This window comes from Neovison vison, chromosome 8, assembly GCF_020171115.1.
Source record: "Neovison vison isolate M4711 chromosome 8, ASM_NN_V1, whole genome shotgun sequence".
In the NCBI taxonomy this organism is placed as follows: Eukaryota; Metazoa; Chordata; class Mammalia; order Carnivora; family Mustelidae; genus Neogale; species Neogale vison.
In genome coordinates, this window is record NC_058098.1 from 29484533 (window position 1) to 29505628 (window position 21096).

The 21096-nt window shown below is 51.0% G+C and overlaps 1 protein-coding gene across 6 annotated transcripts; it reads right to left on the reverse strand.

Annotated features, from left to right (window-relative positions):
* Positions 1 to 1343: 1343 nt before the first annotated feature.
* Positions 1344 to 11365, reverse strand: LZTS3 (leucine zipper tumor suppressor family member 3). 6 transcript variants are annotated; one of them, XM_044263353.1, is made up of 5 exons: positions 11305 to 11365; positions 6472 to 6634; positions 5424 to 5900; positions 4270 to 5133; positions 1344 to 3934 (listed from the first exon to the last, which is right to left on the reverse strand). In XM_044263353.1, exons 2-5 carry the CDS (start codon positions 6541 to 6543, stop codon positions 3236 to 3238), a joined length of 2112 nt encoding a protein of 703 aa, XP_044119288.1. In that variant the 5' UTR covers positions 6544 to 6634; positions 11305 to 11365; the 3' UTR covers positions 1344 to 3235. The 6 variants fall into 6 exon arrangements, with proteins under 6 accessions (XP_044119288.1, XP_044119284.1, XP_044119285.1 ...); XM_044263349.1 differs by lacking the exon at positions 11305 to 11365 and adding an exon at positions 11019 to 11095; XM_044263350.1 differs by lacking the exon at positions 11305 to 11365 and adding an exon at positions 6903 to 6993.
* Positions 11366 to 21096: the final 9731 nt, after the last annotated feature.

Consider the following 21096-nt stretch of genomic DNA (forward strand, 5'->3'; position numbering starts at 1 on the left):
GTCATCATTAATCTCCCTGAGTAGGCTTACACCTGAGCGACTATCAGCAACTAAGCAAGGGAGAGATCCTCCAGGAGGGCCTGGTCCCAGACTGCTGTTCTGGGGGAAACTTGAGCACTGCCAGTTGGAGTTTGTCATACCTTGTCAGTGCCTTGGTTGCGGGTCCACCTACCCTAAGTGCTGCAAGGGAGACTTGAGAACTGAAGCTCCTTCCAGGGCACCATCTTGTCAGGGAGACAAAAACCAATGCAGGGAGGACACTTCAAGGAGGGGCAAGCCTGGCATCCCAATTCCTGAGCTCTGCACAGGGCAGTTTGTCTGAAAATCTCACTTGGGCCAGACCAGAGCAGACATTTCTAGTGGCTGATTATGACTCTCTTTGTGAGAAGAACCCAGAAGAAGCAGAGAGCTCATCCCCAGGAGATGAACCGGGTATTGCTCCTAGGCAGCCATGACAATCCTTTTCTTTGCCAAATACTCAATTTCCCAGTCTTCCCCAAAATAAGAAGAGGATGCAACTCAGCTCTGACCAACAACATTTAAGGAGAAATGGACGAGTAGGATTCTGGGAAAGCTTTTACCTTCATGATAAAGTAGTGTGGCCTCCGTCTCTTGTGGAGCTGTGGCAGCCACCTTGTGGCACTGAGGGAACTACATGCTAAGGATGGGAGAATAGAATGAAGTCTTATGTCCTTGAAGAACCAATACTTATGATGGGATGCTTGTGACCAGAATTGTCAGGTGAGAAAAAATAAACCACTCTTTAAGATCTTGTAAATCCGGTTGTTACTTGTAGCGGGGTGCATTGCACTGCATTGCATTCTTGAATGCAATGGGGAGGGAGGCTTTGTGAAGATGACAGAGGCACTTACATAAAGGACAGCGCTTACGCACAAAGGACAATTCCCTGCTCACAGCATTCTTGGGTCCATTCTGCCTTTGGGGCTTCACCACTAATAACAACCTTGTTCTCAACCTTTGTGTTTTTGTCTTCTGCCCTCAAATATTGGCCAATCACTGTAAGGTGGCTCAGGATACCACATCTAGCTGTCTTGCCTTCCAGCCAGCAGCCTGGTGTCCAGATGCTGAGTTAGAACGACCTTGAAACCCTTCAGGGTGACAATCTGAGCTGAAGAGAAAGCCCCATTGGGTAGAAACTTGGATCCACTCCTCCTTGGCAACATGGAGGAACTTGGGCTTTGGGCCAACCTTCTCGCATGGCCCAATGAGCACGTCCAGCCTCATACCTCCTCCGGGAAATATTTACTCCAGCTTTGACCTCCACACCCCCTTCACCTAGGCTTCACCTCCCCAACCTACAAAGACACAAGCAGGCCAAAGAATGCCACTCAAGAGGCTTTCTCCATTTTATTTCTTTGGGAAAAGAAAACGAAGTCTTTCCATCACATATGGTAGAGATATATATTTATATATATTTATATAGAATTTCTTTTGTGTTTGGAAGTCCCAAAGCTGAGTCTGTTCATATTTTTTTCTATTTTTTTTTTCTTACTAATGCCTTCTCTTCCCCTTGCCCCTCTGGCCCAGGCCCAGGTTCTGGGGCAGGTACAGTGAGGGGTGAGTGGAATGGGCAGTGATTGCCAGATGCCACCCCCCCAGCTCAGAGATCTGGTGAGGGTCACCTGGAAGGGGCTGTGCAGAGGGATAGAGGCCACACAGAGGGGCACTCTTGTTTTTGTGGGGGACGCACAGCTCATTAAACAGTCACCAGTCATGGGAGGAGGCTGGTCAGGGGTTGGGGAACTTGCTCACAGTAGTTGCCAGCTCTCTCCACCCTGCCCTCCAAACCGAGTCTTGGGGGTGGGAGGAAGAGAGTGAAAAGAGAGAAATACAAGGGCTGAGGGCCAAGCCTCCTCTAATTTTTATTGCTGGTGAATTAGAAATTTGCCTTTCCCTTCCTATCTTAGGGAGATAGACTCAGGATGCTAGGAGGAGGAGGGACATGACAGTGCTGTCCCAACCCCCACTGATGGCCATGCCAGGCCTACCTTGGGCAAACACTGGGCTGCCTTGAGATCCAGGGAACTCAGGGGTCAGTGTTCTTCTCAGGTAGCCTTGTCCTTCAAGGGCAATCACAACCATCCTCCCTTGCCCCTCCCCCCCAAACAAAGGCCTCTGGCTCAGGCTTGGGCCCATTGGAGCTTGGAAGTGGGCAGTGCACCAAAGATCAAGCAGAATTTTCTATTGGAAGAAAAGGTGAGGTTGGGGAAGAGGTGGCCTAGGACAATGATGTTCTTAGCATGAAAGCAGAGGGAGGCTGGGGGGATCGAGTGGGAAAAGACACAGGGAGACATCACAGACACTCGTATGACCTCAGAAACCGGGTGAGGGGAGTGCCTGAGAGGCAGGTAGCACTTAATAGCTGTAGTTAGAGCCGGACAGTGGCCCTGGGTGTGGGGTGAGCCAAGCAGATGGGGCTATCACCCTGTAGGGTCCTGGCCAGAAGGGTAGGGTAGAGCTAAGAAGCCTCCAGGTGACCCTTCTCAAGAACAGGAGAGCAGATCTTCCCTGGGCACTGAGTCTTCACCCCCAGCCTTCCCTACGGCCGGCCCCTGATATGTACATAGGGACATATACTCAGGACCAGGCCAGGCTCCAAGGCCTGAGCCCAAGAGACCTTGGGGGGGAGGGGCTGGGCAGGTAGCCCTCTCAACCACATACAGGCTATCTGCTCCCACTTGTCCTGTCAATCTGCCCAGGGAGGGATAATAGGACAAGAAGGAGAGAGGCCAGGAGCCCAAGGTCTGCCAGCTTTGGCAGACCCCATGAAGACCCCCTCAGGCTACATGACCTCTGAGGTGACCACACAGAGCATCACCAGACACCGGGATGGCCAACGGTAGCCACCCAGACCTACCCAGGGGCTGGGGCACCTCATGGTGCTACAGGCCTGCCACCTCCCATCTCCCGAAAAACAGCGCCAAGACGGGGAGCACGGGGCTCCCCTGCTGCCTGGGCCCCTCAATTCCCACACATGCCTCCCTCTCTCCCCTCCTTGGGAGGAGGGTCCAAAGGGGCTGCCCAGAGGGCCAGTGGTAGAGCCCCAAGGGCACCCCGTGGGGGGGAGAGGAGGGACCTGGTCACAGCTGCTTTGAGAACCTCTTTGGTCTGGGGACATGGGAGACATAGGGAAGAGACATGGCAGGGAGGGGACACTGGGGACTCTGGCCTTTGACAGGGCACTTGTCAAAAGGCCACATGCCCAGGTAGGGGATCAGATTTCCGTGGACTCAATGCGCTCGAGGCGGGAGGGTGTCCAGGCTTTCTTCTCCTCGCCGTGTTGTGGGGTGGGTGTGCTGGCCCCCCCGGCTGACCCGCGCTCCCGCAACCGCCGCTCCAGCTGCTGGTTGCGCTGGTACATCTCCACGTAACTCAGCTGCAGTTGCTTCTGGTACTCGATGACCTTCTCCTTCTCCTCCAGCCACACGCGGCGCTCCTCCGCGAAGCTGGCGCCCTGGCGCTCCCGGGCTCGCCGCTCCGCCGCCAGCTCGGCCTGCAGTCGCCCCACCTCCCGCCGCAGGGCCCGCGTCCCGCTCTCCCCGCCAGCATCCACCTCCCCGTCCAAGGAAACCAACGAGGCGGCGGCGGCCACCCCGGCCTGCCGGCGCATCTTGGCCTCGTCGCTCTCGCACGAGGCCAGGGCATCCTGGGGCTCGGCAGGGTCCACTGGGGTCAGGGCGGGCTTGAGGCACGCCGCGGGCAGCTCCGCCTCACTCAGCTCCAGGCTGGCCTGCTTGCTGCCGAAGGAGTCCCTCAGGCTGAGCAGCTGTTCCTCCTTCTCTCGCAGCGAGGCCCGGCCCTCCCGCAGTTGCGAGCGCAGCCCTACGATCTCACTCAGCTTCTGGGACACGTCTGCCTGCGAGTCCTTCAGCTGCTGCTTCAGGAGGGAGATCTCCCCTGCCTTCTGGCACACCTGGGCAGGGGCAGGAACGAAGAGGGCCAGGGTCAAGGCAGAGCCCCGTGGGAGGGCACCCCAACCCCTGCATCCAGCCCCAGGCCCAGCATCCCCAGAGGCCAGGTTAACTCGTGGTCACAAGGAACGACCCAGCGGGCCCTCCTTGGACTCAGGACACATGTGGCTAATCTCACACAAACCCTTGGGCCACTCTGGTCCTCACAGACCCTCCTCATCTGTTCTGTCCCCCTCCCCTTCACTCCCCTTGTAACATTGGCCACAGCTCTGGTTTTCTCCAGAGTGACAGAAGGAGGGAGACTCAGAAAGAGAAAGTCCAAGCCCCCTGCCCGCACCTCCCACTTAGTTTCCTCCATCCGGGGCAGGAAGTCAGCCTGCTCCTTCTGGCAGGCGGCCACCTTGTCCTCAAGCTCTTCCCGCTGCCGCATCAGCCGGGCTGCCTCCTCCTGCAGCTGCTTCTTGTCCTGCTGCAGCCGCAGCACCTGCAGCTGGAGGCCCTGCTGGGCACGCTGGGCGCGGCGGGCCACCTGCTGCAGCTTCCCGCTGCAACCCTGCCGCAGCTCAGCCAGCTCGCGCTCCCAGGCCTTCTGGCGTTCCTCCAGCACCTGGGCCACCGCCGCCTCGCTCTGCTCCAGGCTCCGCCGCAGGGCTGCCACCTCCTGTTCCTTCTCCCACAGCCGCTCCTCGAGCTCCTGGATCAGAGCACTGGGCGAGGGTGGTGAGCACGCCGCGAACGGCAGGCCTCCACCTCCGCCCTCCCCCGAGCCCAGGTGGCCTGGCCGCCCCATGGAGGAGGATGACCCACTCTTGCTGGAGGCCCGCCCACTGTCAGAGGTTCCTAGATCCTGGTAGCCTGAGCCACCCCCGCCGCTGCCGCTGCTGCCGCTGCCGTAGGTGGCAGTGCCAATGCGGTTGATGTGGCTGGTGGAGGCACTGAGGGGCGCCAGGTGCTGGCTGTAGCTGGAGCTGTAGGTGGGCAGACTTGTGAGTGAGTTCCGGCCGGAGTCGGAGAGGCCGCCCCCACCCCCGCCCGCTGGGGTCATGGTCCGAGACTTGTCCAGTCCACCCTTGAGACCACCAGGACCCTGTCGTCCCTCGGGAGTACCATTAGTCTGCGGGGGACACAGGTTCTGCATGGAGTGGAAGTTCTTGGGTACAACAGGCTTGAAGGCCGAAGGCCTAACTAGCGGCTCTGAGCACTGAGTAAAAAGCAAGCAAGGGGGAGCGGGTATCAGAATGTGGCCTTAACCCAGGCCCCGCCTCTTCCCTCTAGCTGAGAGAAGTTCAGCCTCACCCCCAATTAATCTCCATCTTGGAAGTCCCTCCCAGGTGGGTCTCCACCTCATGGCCAAGTCTCTACCCTGGAACCACCAGCTAGACTTGGCCCCCAGGACCCCACCCCATGGCTCCCCAGCCCAACCTCCAGGGCCCACACCTTACCCTCCTCTCTGGAGGAACCACCCCACAGAGAAAGGCCCTAGGGACTGACCTGGTCTAGCTTGCCAGAGGTGGCCAAGAGCTTAGGTGGATGGCTGGGCTCACGATACTGTGGTGGGGCCTTGTCACTGCTGCCGCTGCTGCTACTGCCACCGCTGCTGCCCACCACGTTGCCGCAGACATCAGTGTGGTCGCTGCCCCGCAGCTCGCCATTGAGGTAGAGGGAGTTGGCGAGAGCCTTGTCTTCTGAGGGGTAACGGCCTGGCCTCTCCCTGCCGGCCCCGCCACCGCTGCTGCGGGGGCCGGGGAAGCTGCCCTGGCTGCCCCCACCCCCGGTGCGGGTGCCCACGCTCTTCATGGCGAACTCCTGGGCGTGAGCCACCCCACTGCCCACACTGCCCATGGCCAGCCGAGGGTCTGGGGGTCCGAGCTCAGAGGGCCGAGGGGCAAAGGCCAGGAGAGGATCCCGCCCTGGGTCAGCGCGCACAGGCAGTGTCTCCAGCTTCGCCATGACTAAGCCAGGAGGGCACTGTGGGCACAGGGGGGAAGGCAAAGATAGGTCAGCCCCACCCCCACCACCCTAGCCGAGTCAGCCCCAGCAGCACTTGCACCCAGCCCTTCAGTGTCCCTTCCTTATAATGGACACAAGAGTTCCCAGACACCCAGGATGGAGGAATGGGGCTGGGGTAAGAGTGACAGCCTGGTAATAGGTTGCCTGTTGCCCACCTAATCGTGCCCAGACCCCAGGGCACCATGCACATACCCTCCCAGCTTTGCTCAGCTCAGCATTCCACCTCTCAGCTCCTGCCTCAACCCCACCTCCTCCATGAGCCCCAACTCTTCACTGCAACCCCCAAAACTTAGGCACTCTTTACCCTGGGTTTGAATCCCTATAATCCAACCTTATGGGCTGGAGAGACAGGGTTGGAAGGGTACAACAATACTTGAATTCAATAGGGAACCTCAGAAATTAAGGGAAGGAGAGAACCCACCCCTAACCAAATCTTCTGAGTAGGGGTCTTTCCCAGCCCCCTAACCTAGGGTGTTGCAGTCAAGGGCAGAAGTGAAGGCTCACTACCAGCGCAGGCTCCTCTCCTTGCCTTTCCAAGGGGGTGGGGGGCCGATGGGTCCTCAAGCCTGGGACCCTCCGAGGCCCGGTCTGCAGGGGCCATGTGCCTCACTCTCGCAGTCGGGGCTCGGCCCGAACCGGCTGGGCGACTTTGGACGGGCCGACTGAGCCATCCCGGACTGCAGTTTTCTCCTCTGCGAAATGGGAGGAATGAAGGACCTACCTCATGCAGCTGCCGAGCGCTAGGCGCCCCGAGGCGACAGGCGCGGGAGGGACGGGAGTCTTGTCGAGGGAGGGGGGTGGGTGCCGCCGCGCGCCCCTGGGTCGCATGTGGGCGCCACCTCGGGCACGCCCCGCCCCCCACGGACAACTGGAGACCGTGGCTGTAGCGCGTAGCGAGGGGACCTTCCGGAGGTCTTCCCAACTCTGCCGCACGAGGGGCCCCTTCCCCATGGTCAGTACCTCTGCAGAAGCCCGGGGGCTGGCTGAGGCTGGGGCAGAGGACGCGGTGTCACCAGCTGCGGCCGCTGGCAGCGCCTCCCTCTCGGTCCCCGTTTCCCACAGGTGGGCGGGGCGAGGGGCGGGGCTTCCGTCCCCAGCTGCGCCCGCAGGGGATTCCGCGCCTCCCATCCGCTCTAAGAATTCACTGCCACCGGGAAGACTTCCTGGATTACCCCCTTTCCCCGTTCCCTTTGGACCTTGAACCGTGAAGTCCTCTGAGCCCTTCCATGAGCGCGCTCCCCCCATCGCCCAAGGCCAGCCCACAAGAGCAGGGGGAGCAGCACAGGCATGCAGACAGGGCTTCGGGTTACCTGTGCTCATAGAGGCCCCACTTCCTGGTTCCTTTGTCTCAAATCCACACCGGGGAACACCTGCCCTAGAGATCTGCATAATCTGGCGGGGCCAAGGCACCAGGCAGTGCCAGTCGTGGAGGCAGGCCCTCGAACCGAATCCACTTTCCCCCAAGGAGCCCTCCTTCTCTACCAAGGTGAAGGGGTCTGGGCGGCACTCCATGGCCCTCCAGTGCCCCTCAGACTATCTTCTACCCAGGTGCCCATTCTGGTGCTGCGTCCTTTCTATTAGACCCCAGACCCGGGGAACCTGACAAAACTCTTGTCCTTCAGGAGTCTTGGCCACCACACCTGGAATTACAGCCCTAAGTGGTTGGAAAGTTTACCACCAAGCCAGGCCCCACTGCCTTTGTAAAATTCCATTCTCTCAGCATCTGTCCCCCCTGCCTTTGTAAAATTCCATTCTCTCAGCATCTGTCCCCCCAGGGGTGGAGAACAGCACTCTACCACCTTCCTCCCATGAGCCAGTCTATCCCCACATACACAGCTGAGTCCAGGCTGAAGCAAGAGAGGAACCTAGCGCAGAATTTTAGCGCAGTGTCACCAAGTGCAAGACCCTGAGAGTGAGTGCCTCTCAGGCCCCCCTCTAGACCCTGCCCTACCTCTGTACCCCACACACTCCAGCCCAATTACCCCTCAATCCCCAAATCCCCTTCCCACCCTTAAGCATGACCCCTTTCTCAGCATCCTTGGGTGCAATGTAGGGAAGAACTGAGGACTGTGAGGATGAAGGCTGAGTGGCCTGAGGCTTGAAACCAGTGCCAAGGCCTGGGCGGGGTCTGGGAGGAAGAACTGACAAAACTTCACAGAGATGGGGTTCGGGGTGGGGGCAAGGAAGGAATCCAAGCTGGAGCACCAGGGTGGGTGTGACACCCTTAACAAAACAGGGGGAGATGTTTGGGGGAAACGTACTTTGGGAAAGACCACACAGACATCTCTCTCTCTCACAGTGGGTGGAAAGAGACTGCGGTGATCAGCATTCAAGGGTGGTATGGGCGGGTCCCCACATGGAGGGAAGGTGGCAGGGTCCCAGAAGCCTGGGAGGCAGCGTGGATGCAAGAAGGAGGCCAGAAGAAGGCAGGCCTTGGAGAACAAGCTGGGGGGCTTCCAGAATGTCGGAGCAGCTTCCAGTGTGAGAAAGGGGCCAGGTAAAGTCGGGATTGGAGAGTGTATCCTGGATCTGGCAGGTGGAAACCTCACTGTAAGAGAATGGCTTCAGAAAGGGGTGCATGGCCAAGCCAGGCTACAAGGGTGGTTGGGTCTGGAGGGAAAGATGGGAGAGTTCCCTACTGAAGGAGGAGGCCAGAGAAGGCAGTAACTTAAAGTCTTTGGGATCCAAAGGCGCTTTTTCTAATTTTAAATTAAGCATTCTAGAAACCTAAGTATGTTGCTATGTCGAAGGAAGGTGCCAACAGTGAGATGAGCTAGGCAAGAGGGCTCTGCCAGATGCCTGGATGTGGGCAAGAGTAAACCTCAGAAGTGATCACGTTGATCACAAGAGTGACAGGGGACAGTGTTTGGGAGGGTGCTTTCTGAGATGTAGGGTGCAATACAAACATGCGGTACTACCTTCTCTGATCCACAAAAGGAGGATCTGACCACAGGCTGAAGCTGGTCATAGGCTACTCTGTGCCACTGTTGCCCTGGGATGTGTGTGGTCCTCAGACAAGCTCAATGCCCAGAGTCCTAGATGGAAATGAGGTGTTCCCAGGAATGTCTCCTGGGACCGGCTCCTGCTCTGCCTAGGGAGCCCTTGACTGTCAACCCACAGCAGCTCTCCCTGGAGCCTCATTCCCCAAAGATTGTCTTGCCATAATTCTAACCTGTCATGATCAATCCTGTGCAAGCGTTCCCTGCCCCTTGTTTCTTCGAGTCTGGGTCGCTGCAGCTTCTTTTCTCAAAACCCCACCAGGGAGTTGGCAGGACAAAGAGGGGCATTTGTTCCCTGATAGGCAGAAACTGAGCCCAGGGTGGGGGGGGGCGGATTTGAGCTTCATATATGGGCTGGGGTCCAGAACTGGCCCAGGGGGCTGAGCATGGTCCGCACAGGCAGCCTCAAAGCATCAGCCCAACAACCTGAGATGACAGCCTGTTGCCCAACTCTGCCACTATCTCTGCACCATCAGCCTTCAGTGCCTGGGACATTATGCAGAGTACTGATGGTCATAAAGCGGTCAAATGAATTGTACCTGGACTCTACATGGGCAGGTCCCTCCAACCCACAGTGACCACTCAACCCCTCCTTCCCTGTGTCCCTCCCACAGCTAAGAACACTCCACCCTTCTCTTGTGGTCTCAGAGGCCCTATACCAGCCCATTCACCCCCTAAAGCTTTCATAGGCCCTCTTGCCAGCACCCTTACTGGAGGGTCCTCTCTGGCCTTTCCCCCCCTGCACTCCCTCCCACACACAGCTGCTAGGGGACTCTTTCTAAAAGGCAAAGCTGATCTTGTCCCTGCTTTGCTCAGATTCTTCCATGAGCAGCACCAAGAACAGTCAACACGAGTTCTGGAGGCATCAGCTCAAGTGCAAATCCCAGCTGAACTGATTAGGGGCGAATGCATGCAGGTTACTTCACCTCGGGTTCTCACACCTACCTTACAGGGATTTTAAGAAGTAAATGTATTGTGGGTACAAGGTCTGACATTCCTCTCAGTCTCCAGAACAAGAGATGAGCTTGCAGTGGGCCTCCAAGGCATCTTCCGCTGCCCATCCTGTTTCTCCTGACCTGAGCTCCTCTCCGCTCCACACAAAATCTCTTCCCAGCTCTCTATGCCCACCTTGCATCCTTCAAGGACCAATCCAAATGCTGCCTCCCAGGAGAGCATCCCTGATAGCCCCTGGAGAGCAGGGGCCTGGGAGCACTTGGGTCAGGCTACTCCAGGGAGATTTCACTCTGAGGCTTCCCCAGGGGTTGGCCTGGAGCTGCCCTCGGGGCACAGATGGCAGGGTCCTGGGGGGTCTCTGGGCCCAGACCTTGAGGAGATGCAGAGAGAATGCTGTGGGAATGCTCGTTATGAGCAATGCAAAGAGGCAATGAATCTGGACAGGAAAATCAGGAAGGGCTTCCCGGAAGAAGGGCTGAGGGAGAAAGGGGACTGAGGGCACTAGAGGGCTTTTGGGGTGCAGAGGTCTTCAGAACTTCTTGGTTGGGATGTGTGAGAGGAGATCCACCTTCTCTTGGTGTCAACGGGGGAAGGGAGCCATCTCCTAGATCCTGGCTCTGGTGAAGCTGGTGTTTAAGGACTGAGGGGGCTGACAGCGCCCCCCCTACCCCAGCACACACACGCGCGCACACACGAGCTTTCGCGCAGGGGAGTGGGGGTGTTCGCCATTCACCAGCAGTCCACGGCCCGCAGCGCCAGTATATAGAGACCCTAGCCACAAGCTGTCCTGAGGAGGTGCCCAAGGGTCTCTGTGGTGCAGGAAATACCTCTCGCACTTCCCTAGCTCCCTACCAGCGCGTGTGGCCCCGGGGGGCGGGGCGCAGAGGGAAGAGGTGACATAATCCGGGCCGCACCCCCTCCGGCCGCCACCTCCCCCCAGGCCTGGTGAAGCATCCATGACATCATCGGCCTTATCTCCACTCCCCTCCCCCGCCCCGGGACCCCAGCAGCGGGACGCACCCCCTCCCCAGCTCCGGGTCCGGCAGGACGAGCATCGCAGTGCAGCGGGCACGGCGACAGGTCGGAGCCGGGAGGGGTGCCGCGGTGGGCCGGCCTCACTTACTCGCTGCCTCAGGGTCCAGCGCGGGGTCCTCGGAGCGGGCACCACCGGCCCGGCTCGCTGGCGCAGCCCGAAGCCCGCCCGGCGGGGCGCGCGGCGCGGGCCCGGCTCGGCTCCGCGCCCCTCCCGCTCCCCGCCCGGGCCCCGCCCACCCGCGGCTGCGGCAAACGCGGGCCCGCCCTCCGGCCACGCCCCCCAGGGCCGCCAATCCCCAGGCTGGGGCGGGACGCAGCGCCTTAACCCTTTTGGAGCTGCGTCGGGGTTCGCGCGTGGGACCCCTCTATCTCACCCTCTCCAGGGCTGCGTAAGTCGGTCCGAGGCCCTCTGCTCGTTGCCTGTTACCCACCCCCAAACCCTTGGGTTAAACCCCCAGGTTCTGATCTCTAATAAATCCAGTGGGACAGCGCCCTCCGCCACTTCTTTGGCAATTGGGAGGAGCCTCTCCGGTTTGGGGAAGGGGCTCTAGCTGTGGACCCCGACCCCCATTCCTCTCCCGCTCCTGCTCTTCCGGACGCGGCCTCCCAGCGGACGCCGCGAGACTGCAAGTCTGCAAGGTGGGGGCGGGGCGAGCCCTCCTGGGAGGATCCGACACCGCTGAGGGAAGACCGGCTTGGGCGCGGAGACCGCAGGCCGGCGTGTAAGGGGCTTCGAAGGGCCGTGACTCTGTCCGGCAGCAAACGGAGCCTGTTTGAAACTTGCTGCTGCAGAGGCTCACTGTCCGTGGGGTAGAAGAAGGGCAGCGAGGAAAAAGATACACATTACAACCCAGCAAGGTGTGAGTGCTTTCACCCAGTGCCCCACACCTGGCATGAGACCTGGGCCCGACGCCCACGCTGCATCCGGAGGCCAGTGGGAGTTAGATGAGGACTTAGTCCCTACCCGGAGTATCAGTTTTGCACGCGCCTGCTTCGTTCTGTACCGGGAGCGATCATTCAGCCCCGGCTGGCCCGGGAGGGCTGCCGGGAGGAAGCCGGCCGGGACTGGAGGTCTTAGCTTCGAATTCGACGAATATGGCGAGGAAGCAAACCAAGCGTAGGGTTCAGCATTAGTGAAAGCCTGGAGGCACAAACGGTCTGTCCGAAAAACTGCAGCGCCTCCACTCTAGCTGGGATTTAACCCGTGGTATAATCGTTGTTATTTGGTCATTGCTGATTTGTTTGGTTATCAGTCATACCATTTTATAGTACATATTTCTTGCTATTACCTATTTTCTGGATTTTTCCATATTTGCTTTTGTTTTCTATAGTGGTCTGCAAGATAGAAAGCCTGTGTTTAATTCTCCTGGTGGTTGCCTTTGAGTTTATCAAGTAAAAATACAGTTTTTTCACAAATCATTAAAAGTCAATGACAAACCATTCCTTTTTATATTCCTCTTTATGTAATGACAAATTTAATGTGCTTTTCCATCTCGAGGCTTGCTGCCCTCATACTTACTTATATCTGTCCCTTTAATCCAGGATGATAGACCCAGTTTTGTTTACACTTCTTTTTCAAGCCACAAAATCCTGTTTTTCATCATTGTCTTTGGCTTTTGCCAACTCTTTAATTGGTATCAATGTCACTGCCAGTTTTTATGCTCTAATTTTCCTATTCCTCAGTCAGACCCATCTCTCATTTTATTGGTGATTTCAGGGAAGACTCCTGAATGTATTTTTCCTACGCCTTTTCCCTAGGTAAAATGCCTTTCTACTGTCTTTACACACTAATATACCTTATGGCTTGACTGTTTATAGAATTTTTGCATCTCCAAGACTCTCTTGTCCTTATCGCATTGTCTTTTGGGTCTAAAATGGTAGCAAGTACACCCGAAACTAACATAATGTTAATATGTCAATTTTATCTGCAAACAAGCTAGCAAAGCTGGTCAGTTCTGTGTTAAGTGAGCAATTTGCCCAGTGCTTCTTAGGATTTCTCTTTATCCTTAAAAGTTAAATATTTACCAGCAGAAGTCTATTAATTTTCCAGAAAAGAAGTGGTTTTTTCAGCTTAGAAAAGTTTTCTTCTAAAACGTTCTTGTCCATTCTTTGAACAGGGTTGTTTTGGGCTTTTTTTTTTTTTTTTCTCTCCTAAAATTATCACATTAGATTACCACTGTCAAATAAATCTCTTCATCCTTTTTCTCTGCATTCTGAGAGAGTTTTTCTTCACAAGCAAGGAGCCCACTGAACAGGGAGCCAGACAGGAGGCTCAATCCCAGGAACCCAGGATATGAGCCATGCAGGTGCCCCTAATTCTGCTTGTTATATCTTCCTTTTTTCTTACCCAATTTCCAACCCACCTCTGTCTTGATCTCAGTTAATCTCTTTTTAGTTTTCCGTTCCTATTTTATAGAGAATGTGGTTTTGCATTTTAAGAAGAACAACAGGAAAATAAGGGAGTATCCTAGATGATTCTATTCTAATGTATATGAAAGTCTTGATAAAGTGGACCATTTTCGGGGAAATACAATTACAAAAATAAGAAGGATGTTGAAAACATTATCTAAGAAATGTATCCAAAAAAGGCTCTGGGCTCAGATGGTTTAATGGAAGGATTGTCTCAAACTTTCAGTGAATCCTTACCCTGTAAATTTGTATTACAGCCCAGAAAAGTTAGAAAGCTATTTCATTTTATGAGACTATAATTCTCCTTATACCAATTCCTAATAAAGATAGCATAAAAGGGAAAACAGCAAACCAATTATACTTATCAATTCTGGGAGGGAAATTGCTAAAGACAACTCAAGGAAATAAAATTAAGTATGACTGTATATGAAATTAGTCCATGAGTTTGTTAAGTGAGAAAAAGAAAAGACCAAACAGTTGTCATAATGTATGCCAAAAAGTCATTTAAAAATCAGTGTCCCAAAAGAACCCTCCTGATTAACCAGAAACAGTTGAAGTTAAGATTCGCTATTTTGTGTCTTGACATCTGGTAAAATCAGGAGTGCCTCAAATAGCTGAACTGAACGTTGCCCTTGCCAAATAATCCTCCTTATCAAATCAACCAGGTACCGTTTCTGCTTATCTCTGAGAACAGGTCTCAGTTCTTTGCTAGCCTGTGCAATCATTCAAACAAACCAATCACATTCCCTGCAGGAACAACAGGCACACCTCAGCCTCTTAGTGCTGCAAAGCTTGTCTGTCCTCTGGCTGTTCACTGCATTTGTTGAGTGTGACACCTGGATGTCCCCATGTGGCTTGGGGGTCCTCCTCCTTCCCTGAGCCAAGAGGATAGGGGACTGACAAACCCCTGTCGGTCCCACCTGTCCAGTGTCAGGGGCTGTATTTGGCCATCCCTGTAACCCTAGGATGGGAACTCCTTCCTCACCAATGGTAAAGAGGAGGCGATTAAAACAAGAGTCTATTATTACAATAAAGCTGGGAGGGGGAGAGTGTATCAGACTGACAAAACTTAAAAACTGATGATACTGCATGCTGGTGAGGCTGTAGGGAAACAGGAACTCACAGTGTTTTTGAGAGTATAAATTGGTACAACCTTTTGGGAGGACAGTTGGGTCATAGATATATAAAGATGTGCAAAGTGCATATCCTCAGACTTAGCAATTCTATTATGGGAAGAAATGCTGTCACAAATAATATGATAGATGTACAAAGAGAAGTCACTGACATACTGACTGTAATAGAAACATTTAAACCTAAGTACTATTAATGGAAGAATGAGTAAATGAATCACAATGCATCCAGTGCAATGTAACAATCATGATGTAAAAGAATGGCATAGTTGTCTATTTGTTGACATAAATGACTATAGTAAGTGAAAATAAAGCAAGGAGCAGAATCATATGTATGCATGCTCTAACTCTTCTATTATTTTATTTATTTATTTATTAAATATTTCTTTATTTCCGGGAGCCTGGGTGGCTCAGTAGGTTAAGCATCTGACTCTTGATTTCACCTCCGGTCATATCAGGATGGTGAGATCAAGCCCAGAGCTGGGCTCCGCACTCAGAAAGGAGTCAGCTTGCCCTTCTCCCTCTGCTCCTCCCCTCCCCTGCCCCTGCTTGCTCTGTCTCTCTATCTCTCAAATAAATACAATCTTTAAAAATATATTTATTTATTTAAGTAATCTCTATGCCCAATGTGGGGCTCAAACTCACAACCCCAAGATCAAGACTTGCATAATCTTCCATCTGAGCCAGCCAGGCTCCCCATCTTATTTTAGTAAGAACGTATATGTAGAAAAGTGGAAAAAATGCACATCCAACTATTAGTAGTGGCTACTTTGAGATGGTGGGATTACAGGAAGGAGGGCAGAAGAGAAGATTCTAGGCACTTCTGTAATGTTTGCATTTTTTTTTTTTACAACAAGCATGTATTACTTTTGTAAAAAAAAAAAATTGAAAAGATAATGCAGTTTGCTTGGAAAAGTAAACAGGTGAAGAAGCTCTGAAAATTTAGAAATAGCAGGCTATTAATATATTAAATATCTGCTCAAAAACCCCTGCTCCAATAGGGGTTTGCAGTCTAGTGGGAAGAGACAGTCAGTAATATATAGTAGATTAGAAAGTGCCAACTACTAAGGAGAAATTGAGATTGCTGGGGGAATCCCAATTCGGAATACGATGGAAGGCCTCCCTGCAGAAGTGGCATTCAAATTAAAGACTTGGAAGTGAGGGAGCAAGCCAAGTGTAAATCTGGAGGTTTGTAGAATGCAGTCATTTTCTGTATAATAAAATGAACTCTTTTTTCAGTATTTTCTTGTTTTTATGCACCAACTAAAGATTTCAAATAGAAAAAGCTACTGAAACCTGATTATAATTAGTTTTTAGTAAGATCAATAACTACGTGAAGAATTAACAGTGTTCAAGGTTTACCCTTTTGAATGGCACTTGCCCTATACTATAGTTCTACCCAATCTATAAAGAGATCATTCTAAATCACAGGAAAAGATGAAATGCTCCCTAATTCATTTTATAAAGGTAGAATACTTTTTTTTTTTTTTAAGATTTATTTATTTATTTATTTGACAGAGAGAGAGAACACAAGTAGGCAGAGAGGCAGGCAGAGGGGTAAGGGGAAGTAGGCTCTCGGCTGAGCAAAGAGCCCGAAGTGGGGCTCAATCCCAGGACTCTGAGATCATGACCTGAGCCAAAAGCAGACGCTCAAACAACTGAGCCACCCAGGTGACCCAAAGGTAGAATAATCTTAATACCAAAATATGAAAAATAATATAAAAGAAGAAAAATTGTGATTGATTAATCATCTGTCTTCCTCACTAACTTGTAGCATCTATACAGACAAGATACTTTAAAATTTCATATCTTGGGGCGCCTGGGTAGCTCAGTCTGACTCTTGATTTCGGCTCAGGCCATGATCTCGGAGTTGTGGGATGGAGCCCCAAGTCTGGCTCCACATTCAGCAGGGAATCTACTGAAATTCTCTCCCTCTCCCTCTTCCCCCATCCCTCCACATGCTCTCACTCTCAAATAAATAAAATTTATTTTAAAGATTTACTTATAATCTTTTTTAAAGATTATTTTTTAAAAATCTTTTTAAAAAGATTTTATGTGTTTATTTGAGAGAGAGAGAGCAAGAAGGAGAGCACAAGCACAGGGAGTGGCAGGAGAAGCAGACTCCCCGCTGAGCAGGGAACCCATGGCGGGGCTGGAGCCCACTGCAGGGCTCGATCCCAGGACCCCAAGACCATGAGCTTAACCAACTGAGCCACCCAGGCACCCCTCAAATAAACAAAAAAATCTTTTAAAAAAATCCCCATCTTAATACTCTGGTAAATAGGGGCACCTGGGTGGCTCAGGGGGTTAAAGCCCTGCCTTTGGCTCAGGTCCTGATCTCAGGGTCCTGGGACCGAGCCCCAAGTCGGGCTCTCTGCTGGGCGGGAAGCCTGCTTCCCCCTTTCTCTCTCTCTGCCTGCCTCTCTGCCTACTTGTGATCTCTGTCAAATAAATAAATAAAATCTTAAAAAAATATATTCTGATAAATAGAATTAATGAACCCCCAAAGATATCCAAGTCCTAAACCCCTGAACCTATTAGGTTCATGGCACATGAACATGTTAGGTTACATGGCAAAGGAGAATTAAGCTTGTAGACAGAATTAAGTTTTCTAATCAGCTAACCTTAAAATAGGGAGATTAGGCGTGATCAGTCAGTACAGCATGCAATCTTGATCTCCAGTTGTAAATTTGAGCCCCATGGTGGGTGTAGAAATTACTTAAAAATAAAAATCTTTATTAAAAAAGAGGTTAGCCTGGGTTATCCAGAGGGCCCAGTGTAGTCATAAGGATCCTTACAAGTGGATGAGGAAGGCAGAATTCGGGGTGGGGGGCATATGACTAAGGAAGAATGGTTAGTGATACAGGGTAGCTGGCTTTACATATGGAGGAAAAGGACCACAAGCCAAGGGATGTGGCTTGAAGATGGAGTAGAGCCTCCAGAAAGAAACAACTCTATGTTGATCTCAGTCTGGTAAGACCCATATCGGACTTGTACAGAACTAAAGATAGGAAATTGTGTTGTTCTATGTCGCTAAGTTTGTGGTAATTTGTTACAGCAGTACTAGAAACCTAATGCAAATGGGTAACAGACACTCGACATTCATTTGTTGAATGATGAATGAAACTGCAAAAACCCTTGGGTCTACAGACAATTGGGTAAAAGGGAAATCATTCACAGAATAAAAATGGCCAACCAGCCATGGAAAACATCTCTAGGCCTGCTGATATTGAAGAGATGCAAATGAAAACCTACCACTTAAAAAACCACCTGACCCTTTGGGGTCCTACCCACCAAGTTATCCAGAAGTGAATGTGGGGCTTTTCTAGGATGACTAGGCAGTGACCTCCAAATGCCAAATGGGGGGCAGTGGCAGGGCAGACATGGCACTTTAATCCATGCTTAAGTTTGGATGTTTGTACTAAAGCTTTTTAGAGCTGTGCTTGTTTTATGAGGAAATAAAAACCTCTAGAATTGGGCCAAAAATTCCTGGGCATGACTAGTAAAGGCCTTGGGGGTTATCCAGACCCATATAAAACTATAACTGAAACATTTATGATCCAAGTATGCTGGAGTGTTTTACATGGGGTTTTTATAAGCTGATGAGCTGATGCTTGCACATACCCCCACAGGACCCTTGAGAAATAAAGGTTAAAGGGAAAAATATTAAAAACTTACTAGACTGTATACTCCTTTTAAACACTCTTCTTTACTAATTGCATGTTTTTCCCAATAGAAGATAGTTTTTGCTTTTCTGTTCTCAAGGGTCCCTAGAATTTTTTGGTTTTTATGTAACTAATGCTTTGTTTATATAATACAAATGATAAAACTTATCTGTATTTATACGGTGTAAACCCCATTGCAAGATATTTAGAAATAAAGCATAAACAAATACAAGCCACCATCCTACCACCCTCCTCTTATGTGAGTTTTATAAACTCACATCTATTTGTGAAGCGTGTTGTTCTTCTTAAAGTCCTAAGCAGAATAATAAGGATTATTGCATCATGGAATTATGGTTATACCCAAATCTTTAATCAGTCTTACAGAAACATTCAGACTCCAAAAATGTTGCCAGATTTAATTTTTGTAAAAGCTGGGATAAATCTGTCTAGCAGAAAGCCTTCTTTGTTAACTTTTTACATTGCAGATGATATCGCTCCAAACTAAATGAGATGGCTAGGTGAGATTTTTATTACCTGCCTTTGGGCGCTAAACTTCCCATGTGTCCTTATCATTTATTAACTTCTCTCTTGAGTTACCATAGTTCAGTGGTGATGGATTATATGCTCAATAACTTCTCATCTATTCATATTTGTTATAACGGTCTATTTTGATATGAGGCAATAGGCACAAACTACAGGGTACATAAAGACAGCTGCCAAAGTAGACATCAAGCCTGTGTCCACCCAGCTGTGCTGTTCTATAAACCATAGGGTTTAGCTCAACTCCAAAGTGGCCAGACTAACCTTGCTGATGAGAAACAAAGAGAAATCAAGTAACTTAAGTATTAACTTAAGTATTAAATTTCAGGGACTCGGTGACAATACAGTTGGAGCATTACTAGTTTTAGTTCTTGTATTATTATTACTATAAAGGATGTGTTTTTATACCACTATGTTAGCAATGTAACTCAAGAAAAGTTAAAATTACTAAAACCAGCCAGTAAATCTAACCTGTTATATGTAAAAGATCATATATAAACAAGTTTAATGTTACCGTATTGATATCTGTTAGGTTCTAAGGTTGCCTTATGCATTTTGCTCTAGAGAGTAATCCAATAATGTATAATAAGCCAAAAATTATGTATGGTGTCAGGATAAACCAAGTAAAACTATTTTTCAGTGTCACTACTATAGTCTAAGTTGTGTTTGGTACAACCCTGTTATATATTATACCTGTTATATACGATACACAGCTCTGCATCCAGATACTGATCCTGTCCTGTCCTCAATGTAAAAAGAACAGGCTCCTAGAATGCTGCTTTTTCAGACTGTAGGCTGAGTTCTGTGAGTGGGTAATGAAATCAATGTAGTCACCATCAGCTCTGGCACAGATCAGAGAAGCAAATATCAACACAAATAACCACACTAAGCAAAACGCTAAGACACCTTAGCTTTAATGATCTCTATGCATGGGCATACAAACATGGACTAAGTCCATGCTTGTAAGTCCAAATAAAAAATGGATTTTTAAAAAGATTTTATTTATTTATTTGACAGAGAAAGAGAGAAGACACACACACAGCGAGAGAAGGAACACAAGAAGGGGGAGTCGGAGAGGGAGAACAGGCTTCCTGCAGAGCAGGGAGCTCCATGGGGGGCTTGATCCCAGGACCCAGGGATCATGACCTGAGCCGAAGGCAGATGCTTACCAAAGAGCCACCCAGATAAACCCAAAATTGATTTAATAAGAGATAATGTCAAGTAAGTTTGGAAAACACAGCCTCAGTGGATAGTCTCCACTGGGGCTAGGGCTTGGGACAGCTGATGTCTGGGGCCAGCACTTGTGAAGGCTTGAGGTGGTACCCTCTGATGATGGTACAAAGGGGCTGATGGAGTAATGATGATTCGTGGGATATGAAGATTGCAAAGAAGGATTAAGAAATGAGTTTCTCCAGGCGCCTGGGTGTCTCAGGCAGTTAAGGGTCTGCCTTTGGCTCTGGACATGATCCCAGGTTGCCAGATTGAGCACTCCATCCGGCTGCCTTGCCCCCTGCCCCTCCCCCTGCTTGTGCGCACTCTCTCTATCTCTAATGAATAAAATCTTAAAAAAATAATGAGTTACTCATTCAGAACACTACTTAAAACACCCCCCCCCTTCACTGAATATCACCCATATTTCTGGGCTCAGCAATCCCTGCCCTTCCCAACCAGGTCCCAACCTCCCTTTCCACCTACTCTCTCCTTTGCCCCAGGCTTTCCTGTTCCTCTAGCCAACACTGCACATCCCCTCAGTGAATCACAAGTCTTTACATTCTCGCACCTATCCTCCCCTCAGTCCAGAAGGCCTTTCGCAGATCAGTGTTTGGCCACACACCTGCGGGCTGGTCGCCCTATCAGATTAGCACCACTACCCTGGGTGGATTGGGTGGTTTGGGTCTTGTTTTGGCCACTGCACTTCCCTGGGGTGCTTAGCATCCTGCCTTGCACCCAGTAGGCTCTCTGTAGATTATAAATTGTTAGCTTTGCTTTTTTAAACACACTTTGAACGTGTTAAGTAACTTGTGTTACAAAAATCCAACGTGCATCCCACATCCTATCCCACGGTGCCACTGTGTAGCCTGGGGTGGGGGTCACTCAATTGCCAAATGAATGGGGAGACTACTGGAGGCTTCAAAGGGCCCAGCTTTTTTAGCCCCTTTTCTGAAGCTTACCTTGAGCCAAGATCATGAGATCATCTAGAGCTCATTGTGTTTATTTATTTACTTTAAAATGATTTATTTATTTTATTTTTAAAATATTTAATTTTATTTCAGAGAGAGAGAGAGAGAAAGAGATCACAAGCAAAGTAGGAGAGGGAGAAGCAGACTCCCAGCTGAGCAGGGAGCGGTACATAAGGCTTGATCCCAGGACCTGGGGATCATGACCTAAGCTGAAGGCAGACACTCAACCAAATGAACCACCC